We start from the raw sequence: 20,084 nt of genomic DNA on the forward strand, positions 1-20,084 counted from the left end.
TTAAAATCCATAAATATAAATTTTTTTCCCTCTCTCCTTTCCACCGTCGCCATCTCTCTTATAAATACTTCCTCCGTTTCACCATCACCGTGTCTCTCCCAAAAATATCACGAAAATGAAGAACACTCTCTCCTCAACTCCTCCACCTCTCTGGAAATTCCTTTTGCTCTTATTACTCCTTCTCTTAATCACCTTCACTTCCTCCAAGAAATCGCCGGAAACCTCCATTCACCACCGACTCCATGATCATCATTGCGCCACCGCCACTATCTCCACTCCAAAACACCCACATCCTCCTTGCCTCCAATCCCAAACGCTCTACCCTCGCCGCCCACCCCAGCCACCACTCCCGCCACAGCACCTCCAACCACCGCCACCACCTGAAGAAATCGATCCAAGATACGGCGTGGCAAAAAGATTAGTCCCTTCTGGACCAAACCCACTTCACAATTGAAAACTCCCAGTTCTTTTTCACCATCCATTTCATCAAATTGCATCGGACCCTCTGTTTCTCTCTCTGAATCTTTTCTGTCAATTTCTTGAACCCATGATCCAAGATTCTACAATTAGCTTGTTTTCCCCTCTTAATTTTGTTGTTTTCTTCTTACGAATTATAATTGAAAGGTTGCTATTTCCATCCTTGTTCTTGAATCTGAATTCCTATGGTGGCTCAGGAAACAGAAAGCTACGGCATTGATGAATCTGCAAGATGCTGGTCTGGAAGCAGCAAAAACAAGAATGGAAATAGCTAAGATAGACTATGGAAAATAGTTGTATTAACAGCAATAATAGTTGTACTTTTATATCTTTATAGGTTGGAGTTGATATCAAGAGAAGTCCATGAGTTGCATTAAATTTACAGGTCTTTTTTCGTGAGGAAGATGGTGGTCTGATTCAATTGGGGGTGGGGTTTTATAAACTTTTGGGGGTGAAATGGTACTTTTGCTTATTCTATTTCTCAATATATGTTGACTTTGTTAATATAAAACAGTTATTATGTGGTGCTTCGTACTTATGTCAATTACTGAATGAATATGCGAGTTTAATGATCTTTGACTTGATTTTCCGTATTTGCCCTTTTTTATACAATGATGATGTAATGTTAATAAATGAAATTTAGTTACAGATATATCGACAGGGCATGAAACCCATGATAATAAAATATTGAAATATTACTTCAGTCCAAAGTTTTGAAATCAAACCAGAAATCGAACCGGTCGTCTTATCGGTTCGACGGTTCAACTGGTCTAATCGGTTGGATCTGTTTCGAAAACCAAAAAAACGGATGATTTCATAATTACATTACGGTTAATTTTAATTATATAAAAAATACAAAAAGAGGGAAAAATAAAATATTTTAGAAAATTCTCGGTTTTTATATATTCAATCAGACCGGTTTTTACCGGTTCACATGACAAATGGTTTTTGGCCTCTAAGAATTGGATCTAGGACCTTTTCCTAGTTGAATGCAGTTGAATCGGATGGTCCGATCCGATTTTCAAAACATGGCTTCTGTCTCATGTATTTCTTTAATCCGATGACCCTTACAATAAAAATAAACTATTTTTAGTTGAATAACAAAACAAAAACTTTTGGTATAAATACCATGGTTAATATCATAAAACACTTTACATATTAGGGTTTTAGTATTAAACATCAATTTTTTTTACTAATCTCTCTGTTTTTTCTTTTTTAAATCCCTAATTGTTTTTTCCTCCAAAAAACCCTCAAGTTTTCTATTTTTTATTTTTCAAAAAAAAAACATTCACATTTAACAGGTCTTTTTGGAAAAAACTATAAAAAATGATAAATAGAAAATACTAGGTCATTTTAAGGGAAAAAATTGATATCTAATCTTTAAAAAACACAATATATAATTTATTTTATGATATTAACCATAATTATTATTAATATTCTGTATCAACTATTAAAATATTAAAAAAAAAGTCTTTTTGACTTAAATTTTACCATAACAAAACATTATAGTTTAACCTTAAAAGATTTAGGGGCTTTTTGATAGCCTCTTAAAAGTTCAATTAAGAGCTAGACTATTAATTTTTCATATTCAAAGCATTTGATAGTCTCTTAATTTTTATCTCATAATTGTTCATCAACCTCTTAACTTTAAGATAATTAGTTGTATCTAAATAATAATAAAAAAAGACAAATATATTCCAAAATACCCTAATGTTTCAACAAATATTTTTTTCTTTTTCTTTCTACTTCATACTTTACTAGTTTATAACCCGTGAGAACCACGATTATAAAATTAACTAAACTTTCATATTAAAAAATCAAAATTATTAATCAGTTACTTTAAATAAATTATTATTTAAGAGCTATTTTTAGTTATATAAAATTATAATCGTTGATTTAAATATGTTGACAACTAAAATGAAAAAAAATAAATTTTGAAATTAAAATTTAATATAATTAGGATGGAAAATTTAAAATTTAAAATGGATAATTAATATGTTGACAGGTGTCATTATAAGGATATATAATATTAATGAGAAGTTTTAATACAATGACATTTGTCAATAGGAAAATAAACCTATTTATTTATTAGAATAGATTTCCATCATATTTTATGATCTCTTAAAAATTTAGATCTTTGTAATTTAAATCTTATTAAACTTAATTCGGTAACTATTTGATAAAATTTAGATCTTTATAATTCAAATCTTATTAAACTTAATTCGGTAACTATTTGATAAAGTTAAAGATTAAAAACTCACGTGGATTTAAATTAAGACCAAATCTCCTTTGATTCAACAATAATGACCTCTAAAGGAGATTATCCACAGAAGCAGATCTTTCATACGGCTAGAGGGCTATGGCCCCTCTGATTCTTTTTGGCATAAATAGTCCCTATGCTTTTATTTTATACATATTTAGCCCAAAAATATAAAATTTTGACTATGACCCCCTGTTCACCAATGTTTATACAAATTATATTTTCGGCCCCCAAATGAAATATTGAAGCTCCGCCACTGATTATCCACATACCAAGTTTCTAGAAGAATTGTACAATCTAAAGTTTTCATTAAATATTATTAATTTTCCATTTCTTTTCTAGATGATGCAGATCAAATTAGTAGCCGTATACTTATATATATGGTTGGGTTGGAGATGTATCCATATTGGTGGAAATGTGTTAAGACTAAATGATATGGGGTATTTGCCCTTTGTTATTGTCTACGTGGTGTAGCCTCCATGCCGTTACCACCGGGGAACCACCACTCCCCCCCCCCCCCCCCCTCCCGCTATGTGGTCCTTCGTTGGCGGTGTAACGAACGATAACGCGTATTTGTTTTTTTTAGATTTTCTCCATTTTATCGTTGGAAAACGGTAGCATTTAAAAAAATATTCACATATAAGTTCATAAAATCACAAATTTTCTCTCTATTTCATATAAATTTAATCATCATTTTTCTGCTATTTCATATACTTTCAATACATTCCAAAAAAATGTATCTGTTTGATTATAGTGATGACGATGATATGTTCATCTTTATGATGTACGAGTATTGTACGAATGTGTTACTATAACCAAATTCAACTCCTCTATTAACCAGGTGTGCAACATTAAACAATGATCGGGAAGAAGCGCACATACGTCTAGTTCACGATTATTTTGCGGATGATTGTGTCTACCAGTCACGCGATTTTAAAAGAAGGTTTCGTTTGCGGAAAAATGTTTTTGTTCGGATAGCCAACGCGTTGGAAAACAAGTATTGTTTCTTTAAAATATAGCTTTTACGTAATTTAAATACATTGTTTCTTTCAAATATAGCTATTACATATGAAATATACGTTTAGGTATGAATTTTTCCAAATGAGATATGATGCTAGAGGTAAACGAAGAATCACAGGGTTGCAGAAATATGTTGTTGCAATTAAGCTTATGGCAATGGGAGAATCGTCTTATTCGATTGACGATTATATGAGAATGTCTGAGAGAATTGCAAGAGCAAGTTAGTATAGATTGGCAATGGGTGTTGTCGAAACCTTCGGTGACGTTTATTTGCGCAAACCTTCGGTGAATGATATACAACAACTACATGTGGCACATGAAGAAAGACATGGTTTTCCGGGTATGCTTGGAAGCATTGATTGCACACACTGGAACATGTGAAATTGTACCGTGGCGTGGAAAGGCCAGTACAGAAGTGGTCATCATGGAACGCCTTCGTTGGTATTATAGGTTGTGGCGTCCAAAGATTTATGGATTTGACATGCTTTTTTCGGGGTTGCGGGTTCGAACAACGACGCAAACGTTCTTGATCTGTCACCAATATTTGACGATATTTTGTCAGAAAAGGCACCGGATGCTCCTTTCATAGTGAAGGAAAATGAATATAAGTTTGGGTATTACCTTATGGATGGAATATATCCAGCATATTCCACATTCGTAAAGGCGTTTCGACTCCCTGTAACACCAAGAGACAAAATTTTCAAGAAAAAACAAGAAGGAAGACGTAAGGATGTGGAACGTGCCTTTGGAGTTCCGAAGTCAAAATAACACATAGTTGAACATGCGGCACAACCATATCAGTTAGGCACTCCACAATATATTATGTATGCATGCATCATAATGAATAACATGATGGTTGAAGATAAATGACGAAACATTGTGGAGTATTCCGGAGCTCAGACACATGCAATTTCAACCCGAGACAACAAAATATTTACATAGGGTCATAGATATTCAAGACACACGAAAACATAGGCAATTTCGAAAAGATTTAGCTGATTTTGTGTACGATGGAAATGAAAATGAACAAATTAGGGGCAAAATGTAAATCTTGTAAATGTTATTTTTTTTGTAATGTTTTTTTTTATAGATTTTTAAATGTTATGATTAATTTAAAAAAAAATATGTTTTATTTAAATAACATGTTTTAATTAAATTTGTTTAAATATAACAAATTAAATCGGAAAACAAAATAAAAAATAAATGATGACATGAAATGTTATAACTAGTTGCCCATTTTAGATGTGATAACATCTCTTAACTAGTTGTTCATACCTACTAATCTTAAAGATAAAGATTTGATGGGTCAATGCAAATCCACATGGCGAGTCCATTTTTCTTGGAGCTAGACACACACACACACACACTAACATGCATGGTTGCTTCTTCCGTTTTATTTCTTCTCGTTTATTCTTTTCTTTTTTAGACTGGTATGTCATAACACCTTATCATAATTTTAGTTTGTCATATTATTTTCACCTCATCTTACAAAAGTGACATGTATCATACCACACCTTACCACACACCTCAAACACACACCAACATACGGTGAAGTTTTCTCATGCGACAGGCTTACCGCAACCCCTCACCAGTCGGTGTTGTGTTCATTGCACCACCGCAGTGTGCGTTATAAGGTTTATCGAATGACCTTAAGAACGTTTCCAATGATTACACTATCTTATGACTTAAATTAAGTGTCATATTATCGTTTCATTAATCTTAACCTCTAAATAAGTTACCACTCCAATAGGTAATTTTTTTGAACAACAGTGGAATTAAAAACACAGCCCTATTCTCGGCCACCCATTCTCCCTTATGAGCTTTAAGCTTATTTAGAATAGCTAAGCTTATTTAAATATGTATTTTTTTTTATAAATGTAACTAATTTATCTTCATCTGTTTAATATGTTTTATAACACATCCGTATTTAATTACTTCATTTTTAAACTAAAATAATATTTTAATACAAATCTATAATTACAAGTATATTGGTTCATTATTTATATACGTAAATAAGGAAAAATATTATGTTATAATTACAAAATTAAAATAATAACATTGAAGATCAAAAAATTATATTTTATAGATGAGATGTCGCTAAATATTTAATAGGAATAATTAATTAGTAAAAAAATAAAAATATCTAAAACTAAATTATAGTTAAAGGGGTAAAAAAGGTATGGTTAAAATAAAAAGAGTTATATGTACATGTTACTAAAGTATATTTATCATTTATATATTAGAAAATCAATAAAAATGATAATTACATAAAAACCACTATAGTTTGACATATTTCGGTTTAACCATCAAAACAATCTTTTTTAGTTTAACCACAAAGAGTTTTCTTTTCATAAAATTCACTATATAAAGTATTGGCTCCGTAAAAAACACTATAGTTTAGAATTTGTTCGGTTTAACCACTTAAAAAAAATTTCTTTTATCATTTAACCATTGAAACATTAAATTTTTTTCTAAAAAAATTTATCTTTAACAAAAAATATTGTTACAATTGGTGTTTGCTACTCAACACCAGGAAAAAAAACTTAGAATGGTTATTGTGGAAAATAAATGGTTAAACAAAAAATAAAACAAACTTTCAGTGTTTAAATCGGAAAATAATTATTTCAGTGGTTAAACCGAAAAATCAAACTATAGTGGTTTTTATGGATTTTTCCCTAAAAATATATATATAATGATAAGCCATAAAAATGTAACACCTTATTCCGAGACATTTCTTAATTCATGACTGTGGATCGTAATTTGATCATATAAAGGCGTTAAGCTTTAAGGAAATAAAGTGTAAACCTTATTTAATGTTGATAATATTGATCATGAGACCTAAACCCTTGATTTGTGTGTTGGAACCAAATGATAAAATGGGAAAAGTTATATGTCGGGTTTCTTGCATGAATTATGGTTTTAGTTCGATGTGTGTTAAGTCAAAGGTAACTAGATAGGATTTTGGTGCTCGTCAATACCTTTCCGTGCATATAAAGAACACCGAAAACAGATTTGAAATGAAGAAGTTATAGTTGTTTGAAGTTGAATTGGAAATTGGGAATTTTGCTCTACGTTGGGCGTAGGTGCTGAATTCTGGACGCGAATTTAATGGCCTACGTTGGGCATAGGCTATGCTACGTTGGACGTAGCCGCTGGTGACAAAAACCATAACCCTAAGGTTTTGAACCCTATTTAAGGGTTCTAACTTCTTGGAATCTTTCCCATGACCAACCTCCATCACCTTATATCGTTCATTTGAAACCCTAGTCACTAACTGTGATTTTTGGAGCTTTTAGAGGATTTTGTGTGCTCTTTGAAGGAAGATAATATTTGTAGAATCAAGTGGGAAGCTTCAAGGTGTGTAGATATGGGATTTGCATGCCAACATCTATCTTTATGAGGTATAAAGCTTTCATCTTGATGATTATACATGTTAAATTTAGAATGGTTATGAGTTTTATTCTTTTGTCCCCATAATCTTGGTCTTTATGAGTACGGGTTACTCCAGACCATTTGAATGCCTCATTCTGATGTTTTTGAGGTTATAGAGCTATAAAAATGAGAGCTTATGCACTCTCATCCATCACGCATGTGCGCTTGAGCAAAAGGTGACAATATGGACTTAGAGTTTGGTTTTGTGATCATCTAGGCCATGCAAATGGATAAAGTCATAGACTTTATCCATTTAAGACATTCATGTAAATTATATATGGGAGTTTGAGAGTTTGGCTTGCTATATTAAGAACTTAGTAGAAATTTTTTGGATCAGGGACTCTATGATGGGCGTAGCCCTTTGTACCTTGTGTGTAGACTTCGGTACGCTAAGCGTAGCTCTACGTTGGGCATAGATTAGTGGGCTACGTTGAGCGTAAGTCAATTGAGGGTTAACCATTGACTTTTTGACCGGTTTGACTTTTGGTCAACCATGGTGGGACTTAGTATTGAAAGGGAAAAATGGTCTTTTTCCCAAATGAGGTTTAATTGTGATCCTAGACCTTTCGTGAGTTAGTCATTTCTCTCCGAAAACAAAATTTTCAAAATCATTTGACACATCAAAAGATGTTAAAGGCAAAAGTAAAGTTGTTTCGGAACCATAGATTTCTCTCCAGGAATTCGAAGCGAACTTGAAAAAGGAGGAAATGCATTTTTGAAAAATATGTCTCAGAAACACAAGGAATTTATTCAACGAAAAGCAAATGCATTTGAAATTAATCTTGGAGACAATAAAATGGAAGTTTTCAAAATATCAAAAGGGAAGAATAGTGTTTTAACTAAAAGATCGTTTTGGGTTGATAGGAATAAGATTTTTCCTGTTGTTAAGAAATCCTCACAAGGACACAAGAAGGTTTGGGTTCCTAAATCTCTCTGAATTTTGTAGGTAATGCGTGACGAACAGTACGAATCTGAATGGTACATCGACAGTGGTTGTTCGTGTCACATGACTGGAAGGAGAGAAGAACTGAGAGAATTCTGATCGTTGCAGGATGGTGGCAGAGTAAAGTTTGGAAACAACGCCACAGAGGAAATTAAAGGCTATGAAATGATTACTAATGGAGAATTCTCTATCCGAAAGGTAGCTTATGTAGAAGGCCTGCAACATAATCTAATTAGTGTGTCTCAATTGGTTGTAGGTACCGGGCTGAAGGTGTCCTTTGATGATGAGGGATATGAGATTATAGAGAATAAATCCAAGGCAGTGCTTCTGAAATCTAAAAGAAAAGGCGAAATGTATCCTTTGAAATTGAAACTGATCAAAGGGAAGCCATCCATTTGCCTTCTTATTTAAGCATCTTTGGATGATAGTTTCCTATGGCACCGAAGACTCTCCCATCTAAATTTCAAGGATACAAACAAACTTGTACTTGGCGATCTTGTATGTGGCTTACCTCTTTTGAAGTTTGAGAAGGAACATCTATGTGCTGCTTGTGAGCTAGGAAAGCAAAGTCGTAAAAGTCACTCGACAATTATCAATACCAAAGTAATCGAGCCACTAAAGCTGCTACACATTGATCTTTGTGGCCCATCTGCCATCGAGGGCATTGGTGGTAATAAGTATATTCTGGTGACTGTTGATGATTTTTCAAGATTTATGTAACACCTCGTTTATTAAATAAATAAATAAACAAATTAATAAAAGAATAGTTGCCCTAAATTCCATAATATTTAGTGGGTGTGGGTGTTGGTTTTAGGGAGCCAAAATGTTATAAGTTGGATTGTTCGGGGGCTAAAGAGTAAATTTTGGACCTAAGTTGAAAATAGATTGTAGAGGGAGGGGCTACTTGGTAAAATTTCAGACTTAATTTGTAAAGGATTTCAGAAGGCAGGGTTTAAATGATAAGTCATGGATTTGTTTTGAAAGAAAAAGGAAAAGGAGGGGCTAATGTTGTCATTATGAGGTGATGTTTCATGGGAGTTGGGTTTATAACCCTCCCGAAACCCTAATCCTAAAAAAAAGAATGCAGCCGTCACCTTATGTCTCCCACCGGCCGCCGCCCTCTTTCCTCCACCTCCGACGCCGCAAGTCGTTGAAACACCACCCTTGTACCCTGCTGTCGGCGGCGACGAGGACTCCCCGACGAAGCTATGAGCATCACTACCACCTCTTCGTTGTTCTCCTTTTTCTTCTTCTCTTTTTCTGTCACCGTTCACAGCCGTACTCGGTTGTTTCCGGTGTTGTTCCAATCACCGCTTACTTCTGAGCCTGTTCCACAGTAGCTAGCCACTGTTGTCACCTTTCTTCTTCAGTTAAATTGTTGTCGCCGCCGTATGGCTCGTCTCTGTTGCTCCGGTCATCATTGCCATCCCCGAAGGGCTATTGGTTCGTGTGTATTCTGCTCGCGTGTGTGGACGTGATTGCTGGACAGAGGATCAAGAAAAACTGCTTTTACCACCGTGAGGTGGTGACTGCCATCGCAAAACACCGCTGCCTCCTTCCCGTGATGCTACCGTCGCCAAACGCCACCAAGAGGGTGTATGTGTTCCTGTTCCGGGCAAAGCAAGTGTGTGGGTGTATTTCTGGTGTTGGTGTGTTTGTGTGTGGTGTTGTTTGGCTGGAAAATCGAGTATAGCCACCACCACCACTCTGAGGTGGTGGCCGCCGCCGTGAGCCGTCGTTGACCGCCACTACCCGAGGTGGTAGTGGGTGGTGCCCGACTTGTTTAACCCTAATGGGCATAATGAAGCCCTAATTGACCTAAAAGTCTAACAATTTGACTAATGGGCTAGTATTTAGGTTGGAAACCCTAATTAGGGTTTGGAAAACCCTAATGTCATGATACCCTAATTTTGGGGATTTGATCGGGACCCACATTGGAATTATTTATTAGACTGAAAATGTTAATTAATAATCACTTGTAATTAACCTAAGGCAATATTGGACTTAATGGATAACCTATCTTCAAGCCATAGTCCCGAATTAGGAAAGCAATTCGGAACAGGGTGTTACAACGAACTAAGGTTTCCCTTTAAATCCTACACATTCCGAAGGCCATAACTTCTTCGATAAACATCTGATTCACACGATCCTTATATCCTTGAGAAGGTAACGAGAAGCTCTATGTTTTAATAAACTTGTACCCACCTTACTATATCCCAAACAAACATCCATTTACATAGAACCCCGAGCTGAAAATTTACCAAAATACCCGGATCATCCAATATATCTCATCCACCTCTAAATGAGCCCAAAACTAACTTCTTCAAGGATCCTATGCCTGCTAATACCAATTCTTGATCACCACCCTGAAATGGAAATGATCTGAAACAAGGTGATACATGTCTCCCCCACTTAAACTAGATTTCGTCCTCAAAATCATTCCTTACCATTCCCGACACGCCAAACAACCTGAGCAACATGACCACAACCTCAAGCATACCTCATCCTTCCCCAAGGCAACCGAAACCAACCTATGCAGGGCTCCCCAACCTGCAGATGAATGAATCCTTTCACTACCTGGAAATAATCCCTTGCAAAATAACCATATATACTCAGACTGAGAGCTGAAGTCTCGACATGGTCAGACTCCCTGACAGACCGCCCATACCGAACCATTGTTGAATCCATCCCACTTAATTTCCCAACTGACTACTCAACTTTTGATACTTGAGATTCCCATTAGAAAACATAGTCATAAACCAATTATCCTTGCAGGACAGTTATACTTGATAGGAGGCTCAAATAATCCTTTGAGTAGTAGACTTATTGATGTGAGCTAAAAATTATCCACTTGTTTTAAATTTATAACCTAACGAACTTAACTAACTAAAATACATCTAGGCAGTGTACCTAGTCGGATTATAGAATAGTTTAGGTAATTAATCCGGGTACCAATCTCAGGGAACGAATTAATCTAACAAATTTATCTGCTATAAATTAACCTAAAACAAGCAAAAGTAAATTGGTTTTTATCTGATTTTACAAGTTCAGACAAACTTACTCTCCTAATTATTAAATTCAATCCATGACTAAAAACACTCCTGTTTAGTTGAATCCACTTTTCCTCAAAGGTTGGCTATTAATTATGGATAATTCAAGTTGGTTACCAATTAATATATTATTAGCAATTCAAGTCCAAATTTACTAATGTTGAATTAATTCATGTAGAACTATGCATAGTCATACATAATTTAACACAAAATCAATTATTAATTATGATTGGTGCTATGAGAGATTGATTAAACAAACACAATTGTAGTCATACTATATGTTCTCCAGCACAGGTAAATTTTAATACTTTAATCACTTAACTAAGATTTGGTCGATCCTAGCTCTAGCAATTAAATGGTCACTAAATCACTAGGGTTCAAGTTCATACAATTTAATATTCACTAAGCTACACAGAACATGAATTTAAACAATTTAAGTATCAAATTCTAACATGCTAGGTATAAACAATCAAACACAAGCATATAGCCAACTAGAACAAATCCATCATCAATTAACTAATCCATGAGTTCAAGTTTCATCTAGCTAAACAGGAGTATCTAGATTCAGCTACTCATGGCTGAAACTAAACATGAAAATTTAATAATTGAAAACATAGTCGATTGTACCAAATTAAAAATAGATATAATAATCTTAAACTCCTTGTTCGTCCTTGGTTGCTAAACTCAATTCCTTTGCCTTTACTTCTCACAAAATCATTTCTAGAACCCTTCTATCTCTCTAAAAGTCTCCAAAACCATAAAACACCCCAGGTATATATACTTTTCGGTATTTTTATACACCACGTCGTGGATTGGAATTCCACGTCGTGAATCTGAAGGAATCCTTATCAGGCAAGGACTTGACTTTCCGTGTACTCATCTTCTAGAATCACCTTCTCCACATCGTGAATTTGAAGTCCACGACGTGGATTTAGCTTTTCGCTGGGATATCTTTTTCTTTAATTCTTCAATCATCCAAAGTTCCGCCAGTTGTTACTTTTAGTCCTTATGCCTCAAGATTGCTCATTTTAGCTGAAAAACATAATTGAATCTTATAAGTACCACTTATCTTTGAAAATAACCAAAATATTAATCAAATGTATTAAAATATTAAAATGTGTATAAATATGGCAATATCAAATACCACACACTTATCTTTTGCTTGGCCTCAAGAAATATAATTATTTTTAAGTCAAACTTTCATTACCAACATCACAGTAAAAAAACCATTTTGAACTTAACCATTATACCAAGACCGCAATGCGTATATTTGTGTCTAAATTCTAACAACTTCCCAAATCCTAAATACTCACAATCCTTATGAACCTTCACCCCTTAGCTTATACGACACTCATTACTGCAACACTCTGAATCAATCCTCATAAATCTTTCTTAACCTCAAGGTATTTTTGTTAAGCTACCCAAGCATACATAATCTAGAAATTACAACTTTAGATACCACAATAGAGCTCTTGGAATTCTTCACTTCTTTGATATCTGATCTTTGATTTCACCACCTTTTTGTTTGATTTTTGGTATCTTGATCTTTTTGATTCTTCAGAATTTTGATCTTCTGATCTTCACACTTTGATAGCTCCAAAATTCTTACAACTATTTTTTTTGTAATTTCTCTCTCTTTTTTATATAACTTAATTTTTTCGCTCAAATCCTACATGTTTAAGCAAGGGAGCTTAATTTCAACCTTTATTTGTTAAAGGTATTAGTTTAAGTGCAATGACTAAATAAGCTCTCCTGGATAGATTTCAGGTACAGGCTGCAAAACATATTATACTATATAAAATACCAGATTACCTTTTCATATCTCATGGATTTTCACTAAGAATGGGAAGCCACAATTACACTATAACATATATTGGCTCAATTAAACATATGAGCTCGCATCAGATCATCCCACATGATACTAGCTACTTACGTTTAAACTAACACTAGATCCAATTTTTAGATTATTATTTCAAATCTATTAAAAATTTTCAAAATTTTAAATTTTAAAATTTCCTAGCAATTTACTTTTTCGACCCCTACCCCACACTTATTACATACAATGCCCTCATTGTATTCATAAAATAATATAAAGTAATATAAAAAGGGAGAAAATGGAACAGACTCCCCTGGGATAGAAGTGGTGAGATCGATTCTGAATGTGTGAATAACTTGAACATCTTGAAAGATAAAGGATGGAACTTGGATCTTTAGATATAAGTAATTGTGCCGTGAAAATGTGAATCCGAGACATGAATCTTTAACAAATGTAGTGTAGAAAATCTTCAAAGCATAATTCATCAATGTGGGGAAGCATACGCCACATTGAATAGTTGAGAAAAATTACCCAAATCCTGTTGTGGTGTTAATGAACACGGTGTGGTCTCCATTGGAAATTTGTCTAGAACCACGATGATTTCCAAGGCCACGGCGTGGAGTGATAGTCCACATCATGTAAACTGGACGTTACAGAATGTAACTGCAAATGAATTATTTGATGCTAAATCGGTTGCAACTAAACACATGAACGTTTTTCGACTTTTCCAAAATTCTATGACTTCTTTTTTCTCTCTATATATTTTAATTGACTTAGGAAAATAACCTCACACTTATTAAAAATAGTGGGACTCGAATCATAACTCTAAACGACACGGCTTCTCTTGAACGCACTTATCTCTCATCTCTCAACATCCCGCTTATGGAAATACACAAAATCTGCAGCATAGCAAATAAAAGTGGAAAGAAGAAAATAATCATCTAATATTTGGTTACAAGTTCAAATCAAAATAAAACAAACCAAACTCAAAAATGAAATAAAACAAAAAGATAGAATTAATAATCATCATCTCCTTGAGCTCCACTCGGTCCAACTCCGTCTCCTCTTCTTGTCCATAAGTCTTCCCATGTTGGTATGTACGAGCAATGAGGTGGCATCGTGGGATGTCGTTTCAAATTCAAATGTGTAAATAAAATGTCAATCGCTTGGTTGTGGTAGTTGACACCTTCACGGAGATTGTCCAAATAAATACCCACCCGACTTTGAAACAGATCGGTTGGTATCCCATCCTTAAATTGTTGAGGTGGTTGCTACGGTTGGCCTTTCTCTCCGCAAGGTCTAACATTGCGACTTCCCCTCGGACGCAGCCGATCTCCTTGTTGACCATAAGGTTCCTCAACATCCTCCGGGGGTATCACAAATCCTCCACTCGTGTTTATCACCACGCTCATAACACTTAAAGTTTGAACCGTCAAATCATTGTATTTGAAATGCGTAAGGTTCCTAAAAAAGTTAGGGCTCAAAATACCATAAGACCAGGCAAGTCGGGTGACTAAATGCCCACCCGTAATAGGACTATCGGGCCTTAAACTAGCTGCCTTTCTTCCCAAGAATCGTGCAAGCATATAAGGAATGTCACAAAAAACGCCAGGTGTAACGATGCTCCATAGATAAAATAAATTCTGAGTGGGCACCTTATCCCCATGATGCTTATGGTTGATAGAAAAAGTGACAAGACGATGCAGAAATTGATAAATGGGAGACCGAATTTTGTCCGTCACATGCATCACGAGAATTTTACTTGTGATTCGAAATGCTTCTCCAAAACTGGACATCAATTAATCCTGAAGTGAAATCCCGAACACAACCTTGCAAAAAAAAAACTAATTGAGGTGAATGCGTATCTTCTTTGGTATAAAGACCCATTCGCCATGCAAACTCCCTAAGACTTATCCAAGTGGGAGACTGTTGGATTAGGTGTCCAAGCCCACAACTATAATTGGTATGTACTTGACCCGAGACTTGCATGGTCCATTTTGGGTTGCTTTCACCAGAACAATTTGACAGGATCGATATTTGAGAAAGAGGTTATTTGTGATTTATTAATATATTATAAGTATAATATGTTAATTGAGAAATCATATTATTTAATTAATATTGGTCAAGAATTAATTTGGAATTAATTTAGTGCTCAAAAGAGATTAATTAAATTAAATGGACAGATTAAGTAAATCAGTAATACATATAGTATGGGCCAATGATCCATGATTGATTAGTGATGGACTAAGTTTATGTGAAATTCCATGAAGTGTTAGTCCATAAGGCTTATCATATGGATTATTGGATTAAAGTCCCAAGGAATGAATTAGGGTTTACAAGTTGAAACCCTAGGAATTCCACACTATAAAAGTAACCCCTTGGCTCCAAATTCACCACCCAAGGGTTCTAAGAGAACCCCTAGCCGATTTTGGTGGTTCTAGCCTTTCTCTCAAAGTTTTCCATTTGTTCATGGTGTTTGTGACTTGTTTGAGGCATCACACTTGAGGTGCTAAGCTCTTGAAAGGCCAACAACTACAAGCTACAAATAAGAGGTATTCTTCTAACTAGTTTTATGATTCATGTACCAAATTTGTATGCTAGATAGGTTTCATGCTCTGGATATTTTTTTGTTGCATATATAACTAGAGAAAACTTAGATCCAAAGCATTAGGGTTGTATGTGCCCCGTAGGAGTGTTATAGTACTTCAAACCCAACATAAACAATTATTGCTTAATTTGGAATGGTTACCTCATCTATGCCCCGTACCTCTCATGCTTAGGTGACCTTTATCACATAAGATTTCGACCAAGTCATCCTACTTGAAACAACTTGTAGTATTTTAACTTTCCAATGACAAGGCGACCCTTTAGAAACAAGTAACTACAAAACTACCCTGCACATCATAAGACAATCCTAATGATCAGGTGACCCTATGACACTAAGAACATACAAATGATAACGAGTGTTCTTCAAAAGGACGGGAATGACTTGCAATTTTAGAAAAGGTTTTATATATGTTTTACAATTATAGTTTATACAAACATGATTTCATGAATATTGCATGCTTCCAACAATTCATGTACCCTTTTGTAAAATTCATATCACTTGTTATGAGGTTTTTTAGGTTCCAAATAAAACTTCATTTTATTTGTCATTATCAGCAGTTAATTATAAACTAAATCCGGTATTTTAAAGTTTAGTCGTAGATTAGTTTTAAGAACCGGTAATAGTCTTAATAAAACTTCATTTTATATTTAAGACTTGTAGTTTTGGATGAGTTATAAAATCACTATTTTAGATCTCCTTTTAACAATAAAAAACTTATGACTTCATGAATTTACAGAATAAACTCATTTTATTTTATAAACTCAATTTTATCCATCTTATGAAAAAAAGTCATATTTTGATAAACCAAAACTTGGGTAATGATACTTATGTTTTATAGATCATTTGGCATGCATAAAACATAATATCAACATGTTACGTTATATTTAAAACACCAATATCATATCTTAAGTTTCGACGCAAAAAATAAGCACTAGTTTTATTATTTGTCGTTATAATGCTATAACCCGATTTTAGTCTTTTTAATAAAAAAAACTCCTTATTTATTATAAAGACATGGAGTTTGTATAATGTTTAAATGTCTTTTAAACCATTTCAAATATTTTAAAGATGGGTGTTTATAAGTTTTACAATAAAATTATTTTCAACAAAAAATCGATTTTTAACCGGTAACCGGTAAAAATATTTTTATAAATATCCATTTATAAACGTCTTATGTCATCTTTTAAATTTTTTTACTCAAACTCCAAGTGATATATTATTATATTAAAATGTTGTTTGACATGTAAAACTCATTTACATACACTAAACATAACATAAAAATAAACATCACATGCATGCATAATAATGTGTATAAATCAAGTCATGTCTAGTAATAATTTTTGTGAGCCATCACAAGAATTATCAAGCCTTTCCTAAAGGACTTAAGGGAAACTTCAAAAAGTCTTCAAGCTCCCACTTTCCAAGTCAACTCTTGCTTGCAAAAGGATTTCAAATCTTCATGTTGTGAAAGTTGCAACACTTCAACCATTAAAACTATAATTAAGCCCAAAACCAAAAGTAGAAGCTTATAGTTGGGATTATGGTCTTAAATGGTTAAGTCGTTTCCAAGGAGATCATTTCTTCATCTTATTACATTTAAAAAGAAATACAACTAGTCTAACTAATTTATTACAACAAATCAACAAATGAAAAATTCCCTATTTATCTATTAAATCTTATGAATAAATAAAAATCAACCAAACATAATAAAAAAGTCCAAATGACTTGTTTATACACAATAACATATAAAATACTATAACAAACAACTCTTTGTTTTTTCTAAGGCAACTTTTATATAACCAAAATGCATGAAAAATGGTTTTATATAAAAATAAAAAAATTTAACCAAGAAGTTGCCAAAGAAGACAAATATGGATCATTCTAACATATAAAAGATGGCTCTAATACCACTGATGAATTTTGATACAAAATATAAGTTAGCTTTCATAAAAACTAGTCAATGGAAGCGTTAATAATAGCAAGTTTATGTTTGGTTTATAACAAAACCAAACCATCGAGGATCCATTTGTAGAGGTTAGAATGAAATAAAAACAACCAAAAAGTTTTTAGAATGACAACCTTTGAAGCCTTTGAACCCATTTGGTTTTGGGGTGTTGATGAAGATAGCAAAAACTTAAAGAGCATGATTTTCTCTATGTGTATCCACCATCAAGAGTAATGTACTTGGAATGCTAGTTCTTCTTGTATAAAGTACTTCTTAATCCTTTAATTGCTTAGATAAAATAAGAACTAAAGGAGAAGCACTTTAAGCCACCAAATACATGAATAATCTTCAAAAGAAAGCAAGAGAGGATGCAAGACTTATCTAACGGTTTTTGTGAAGAATAAAGAAGAAGAAGAGAGTATTTCACTAGCACAAACTCGCTGAAAACTGATGCAAAACACTCTCTTATATACTGATACAAAGGTAAGGGCTTTACACTAAAATACTCTAAAGTAATACTAGCCTTTAGAAGCATGGAGAGACAAAGCATGGAGGTTGACTAGCAACCTCTATATTTGTTTAATAGATTCGGTCATGCCACTTGAAAAGATGAGGATTCTTTAATTTTTATAAACTCAAAGTTTATAAAATATAAACTTTGTCTTTAGGTAAAAGACAAAAGAATCCAACTAGTCCAAAAAGTTGTACATTACTTATTAATTCATACCATATGAAATAATAATTACTTATACTCTCTTATAATTATTATTTTCATAAAACAATTAGTAGTCCCTAATTAAATTACAAGAATTGATATTATTTATTAATAATAAATATACAAAATGTGCCAACTTGATAAAGGTATGACCTTATAGGATCATACCTTATTAACAATGTCACTTCATAATGATTCTTGGGCATATAGATTCAACATGGCAAGCAAAGTCGTGGCTTCCAACACATTTCCCGTAGATATAATAGCTCCCTTGACTTCTAATACTCAAGTTAGTAGCCTCGAACTCTTCATCCATCGCTGAATGAGCCCTCCCTCTCTTTCCGAGTCGCATTCCCACATCAAGATCTACCCTAGTAGTCATCTCAGCAGTCTCTCTCACCTTCTTCAAAGTTGCAGTTCACTCTTCGAACTTGGCAATTAGTCTGCCAGTGATCCGATCCACGATACTAGATAATTCTTCCTACAATATATGTGAAACCTCAATGGTAATCATCTCTTGTATCTGATCAACAGTCAACCCCGACCTATATTGGCCATTAGCTCCAGATCCTGAACCATATCCCCGTGTGAACTCCATACTGAAAACGAACCAAAAAGAGTAAAAAACGCCCCAATACACAATGCTAAAACCACATGAAGAGACTACCCATTGAGGTTTGTTACTTCCTTGCTACGCATACGGGTCATGTGCTTTCAGTAGTACAGGCCCATACTACCTTCTACACCTACCCGTATTTGTCTCACGGATCATCACAACCATCCAAAACAATTACAACAACTAAGATATGCATACATCCTATCCTCACTCTCTCGAGGGAGGCTAAACATTCCTCATCAGGCCGACTACTCACATACATACTCATTCATAATGATACTCCCTACATTTTCTAAAAATCACATCATGAGTATTATATATTCCCTAGGCTATCTAGGATCCACACCTCACCCTGCCATCAATTTCCAAAAGACCAGTATTGGTACCAGTTAACTACTTCATGAATACAATCACATGTAACATAACTTAAATACCCTTAGATTAAAAGATTCAAACCTACAACGGTTGGACTCAGACAAGACCTACGCAATATAACCAAATCCTTCACTCTAAAATTATTTAACTCATGCAACATGTGACTTAACACATTCAGTTAATAGTTAATTTACACTCGAAAGAGTCCTACAAACATTAAGCAAGAAAACTCTATAAGAATAAGGCATCATACAAGAACCAATTCTATCATGCAATACCTGAAGATCCCTACCCTACAACTAGCATGTTGTGTTAGATTAGTGTCTAAGGCTGTAACTATATTTGGTAAGTACTTGACCCGATTGTGCATGGTCCTTTTGGGTTGCCTTCACCATAGCAACTTGATAGGATGATTTAGAGAGAAGAGATATTATTATTAATATATTATAAGAATAATATGTTAAGAGAATAATAATATTATTTGATTAATATAAGTCATAAATTAATTAGGAATTAATTTGGTGACTTAAAGAGATTAATTGAATAAAGGGGTATAAACTGTCAAATATATGAAAGTTGTATTTTGAGCTAATAATCCTTATGGATATAGGGTTGGACGATTTTAGGGATGTGGATCGCCTAGAAATCGTCCAAGGCCTTATCTAGGAAGGGATTTGGATTGCTTTGAGGCTAAGTTATCCAATTAGGGTTTTAGGGTGAAACCCTAGGAGCTCACAGTGTAAATAGACCCATAGGGTTGAGGAAATCGGCACCTTTGTGATTGGAGAAACCCTAGAGCCAATTTCCCTCTTCCTCATCTCTCTCAA

The 20,084-nt window shown here is 34.1% G+C and overlaps 1 protein-coding gene across 1 annotated transcript; it reads left to right on the forward strand.

The window, feature by feature from the left end:
* The first annotated feature begins 3,471 nt into the window (after positions 1–3,471).
* Positions 3,472–4,525, forward strand: LOC111880680 (uncharacterized). Its single transcript, XM_023877100.1, has 4 exons — positions 3,472–3,521; positions 3,579–3,734; positions 3,823–3,977; positions 4,320–4,525. Exons 1-4 carry the CDS (start codon positions 3,472–3,474, stop codon positions 4,523–4,525), a joined length of 567 nt encoding a protein of 188 aa, XP_023732868.1.
* Positions 4,526–20,084: the final 15,559 nt, after the last annotated feature.

The sequence above is a fragment of the Lactuca sativa genome, chromosome 4 (genome assembly GCF_002870075.4).
Source record: "Lactuca sativa cultivar Salinas chromosome 4, Lsat_Salinas_v11, whole genome shotgun sequence".
In the NCBI taxonomy this organism is placed as follows: Eukaryota; Viridiplantae; Streptophyta; class Magnoliopsida; order Asterales; family Asteraceae; genus Lactuca; species Lactuca sativa.

Excerpts from the sequence above, each read along its gene's own strand:
- LOC111880680 (XM_023877100.1), top strand. The coding sequence starts at position 3,472 with ATGTATCTGTTTGATTATAGTGATGACGATGATATGTTCATCTTTATG. Across the intron at positions 3,735-3,822 it reads GCCAACGCGTTGGAAAACAA|GTATGAATTTTTCCAAATGA; the intron begins GTATTGTTTCTT and ends ATATACGTTTAG. Across the intron at positions 3,978-4,319 it reads TGAGAGAATTGCAAGAGCAA|AAAAGGCACCGGATGCTCCT; the intron begins GTTAGTATAGAT and ends ATATTTTGTCAG.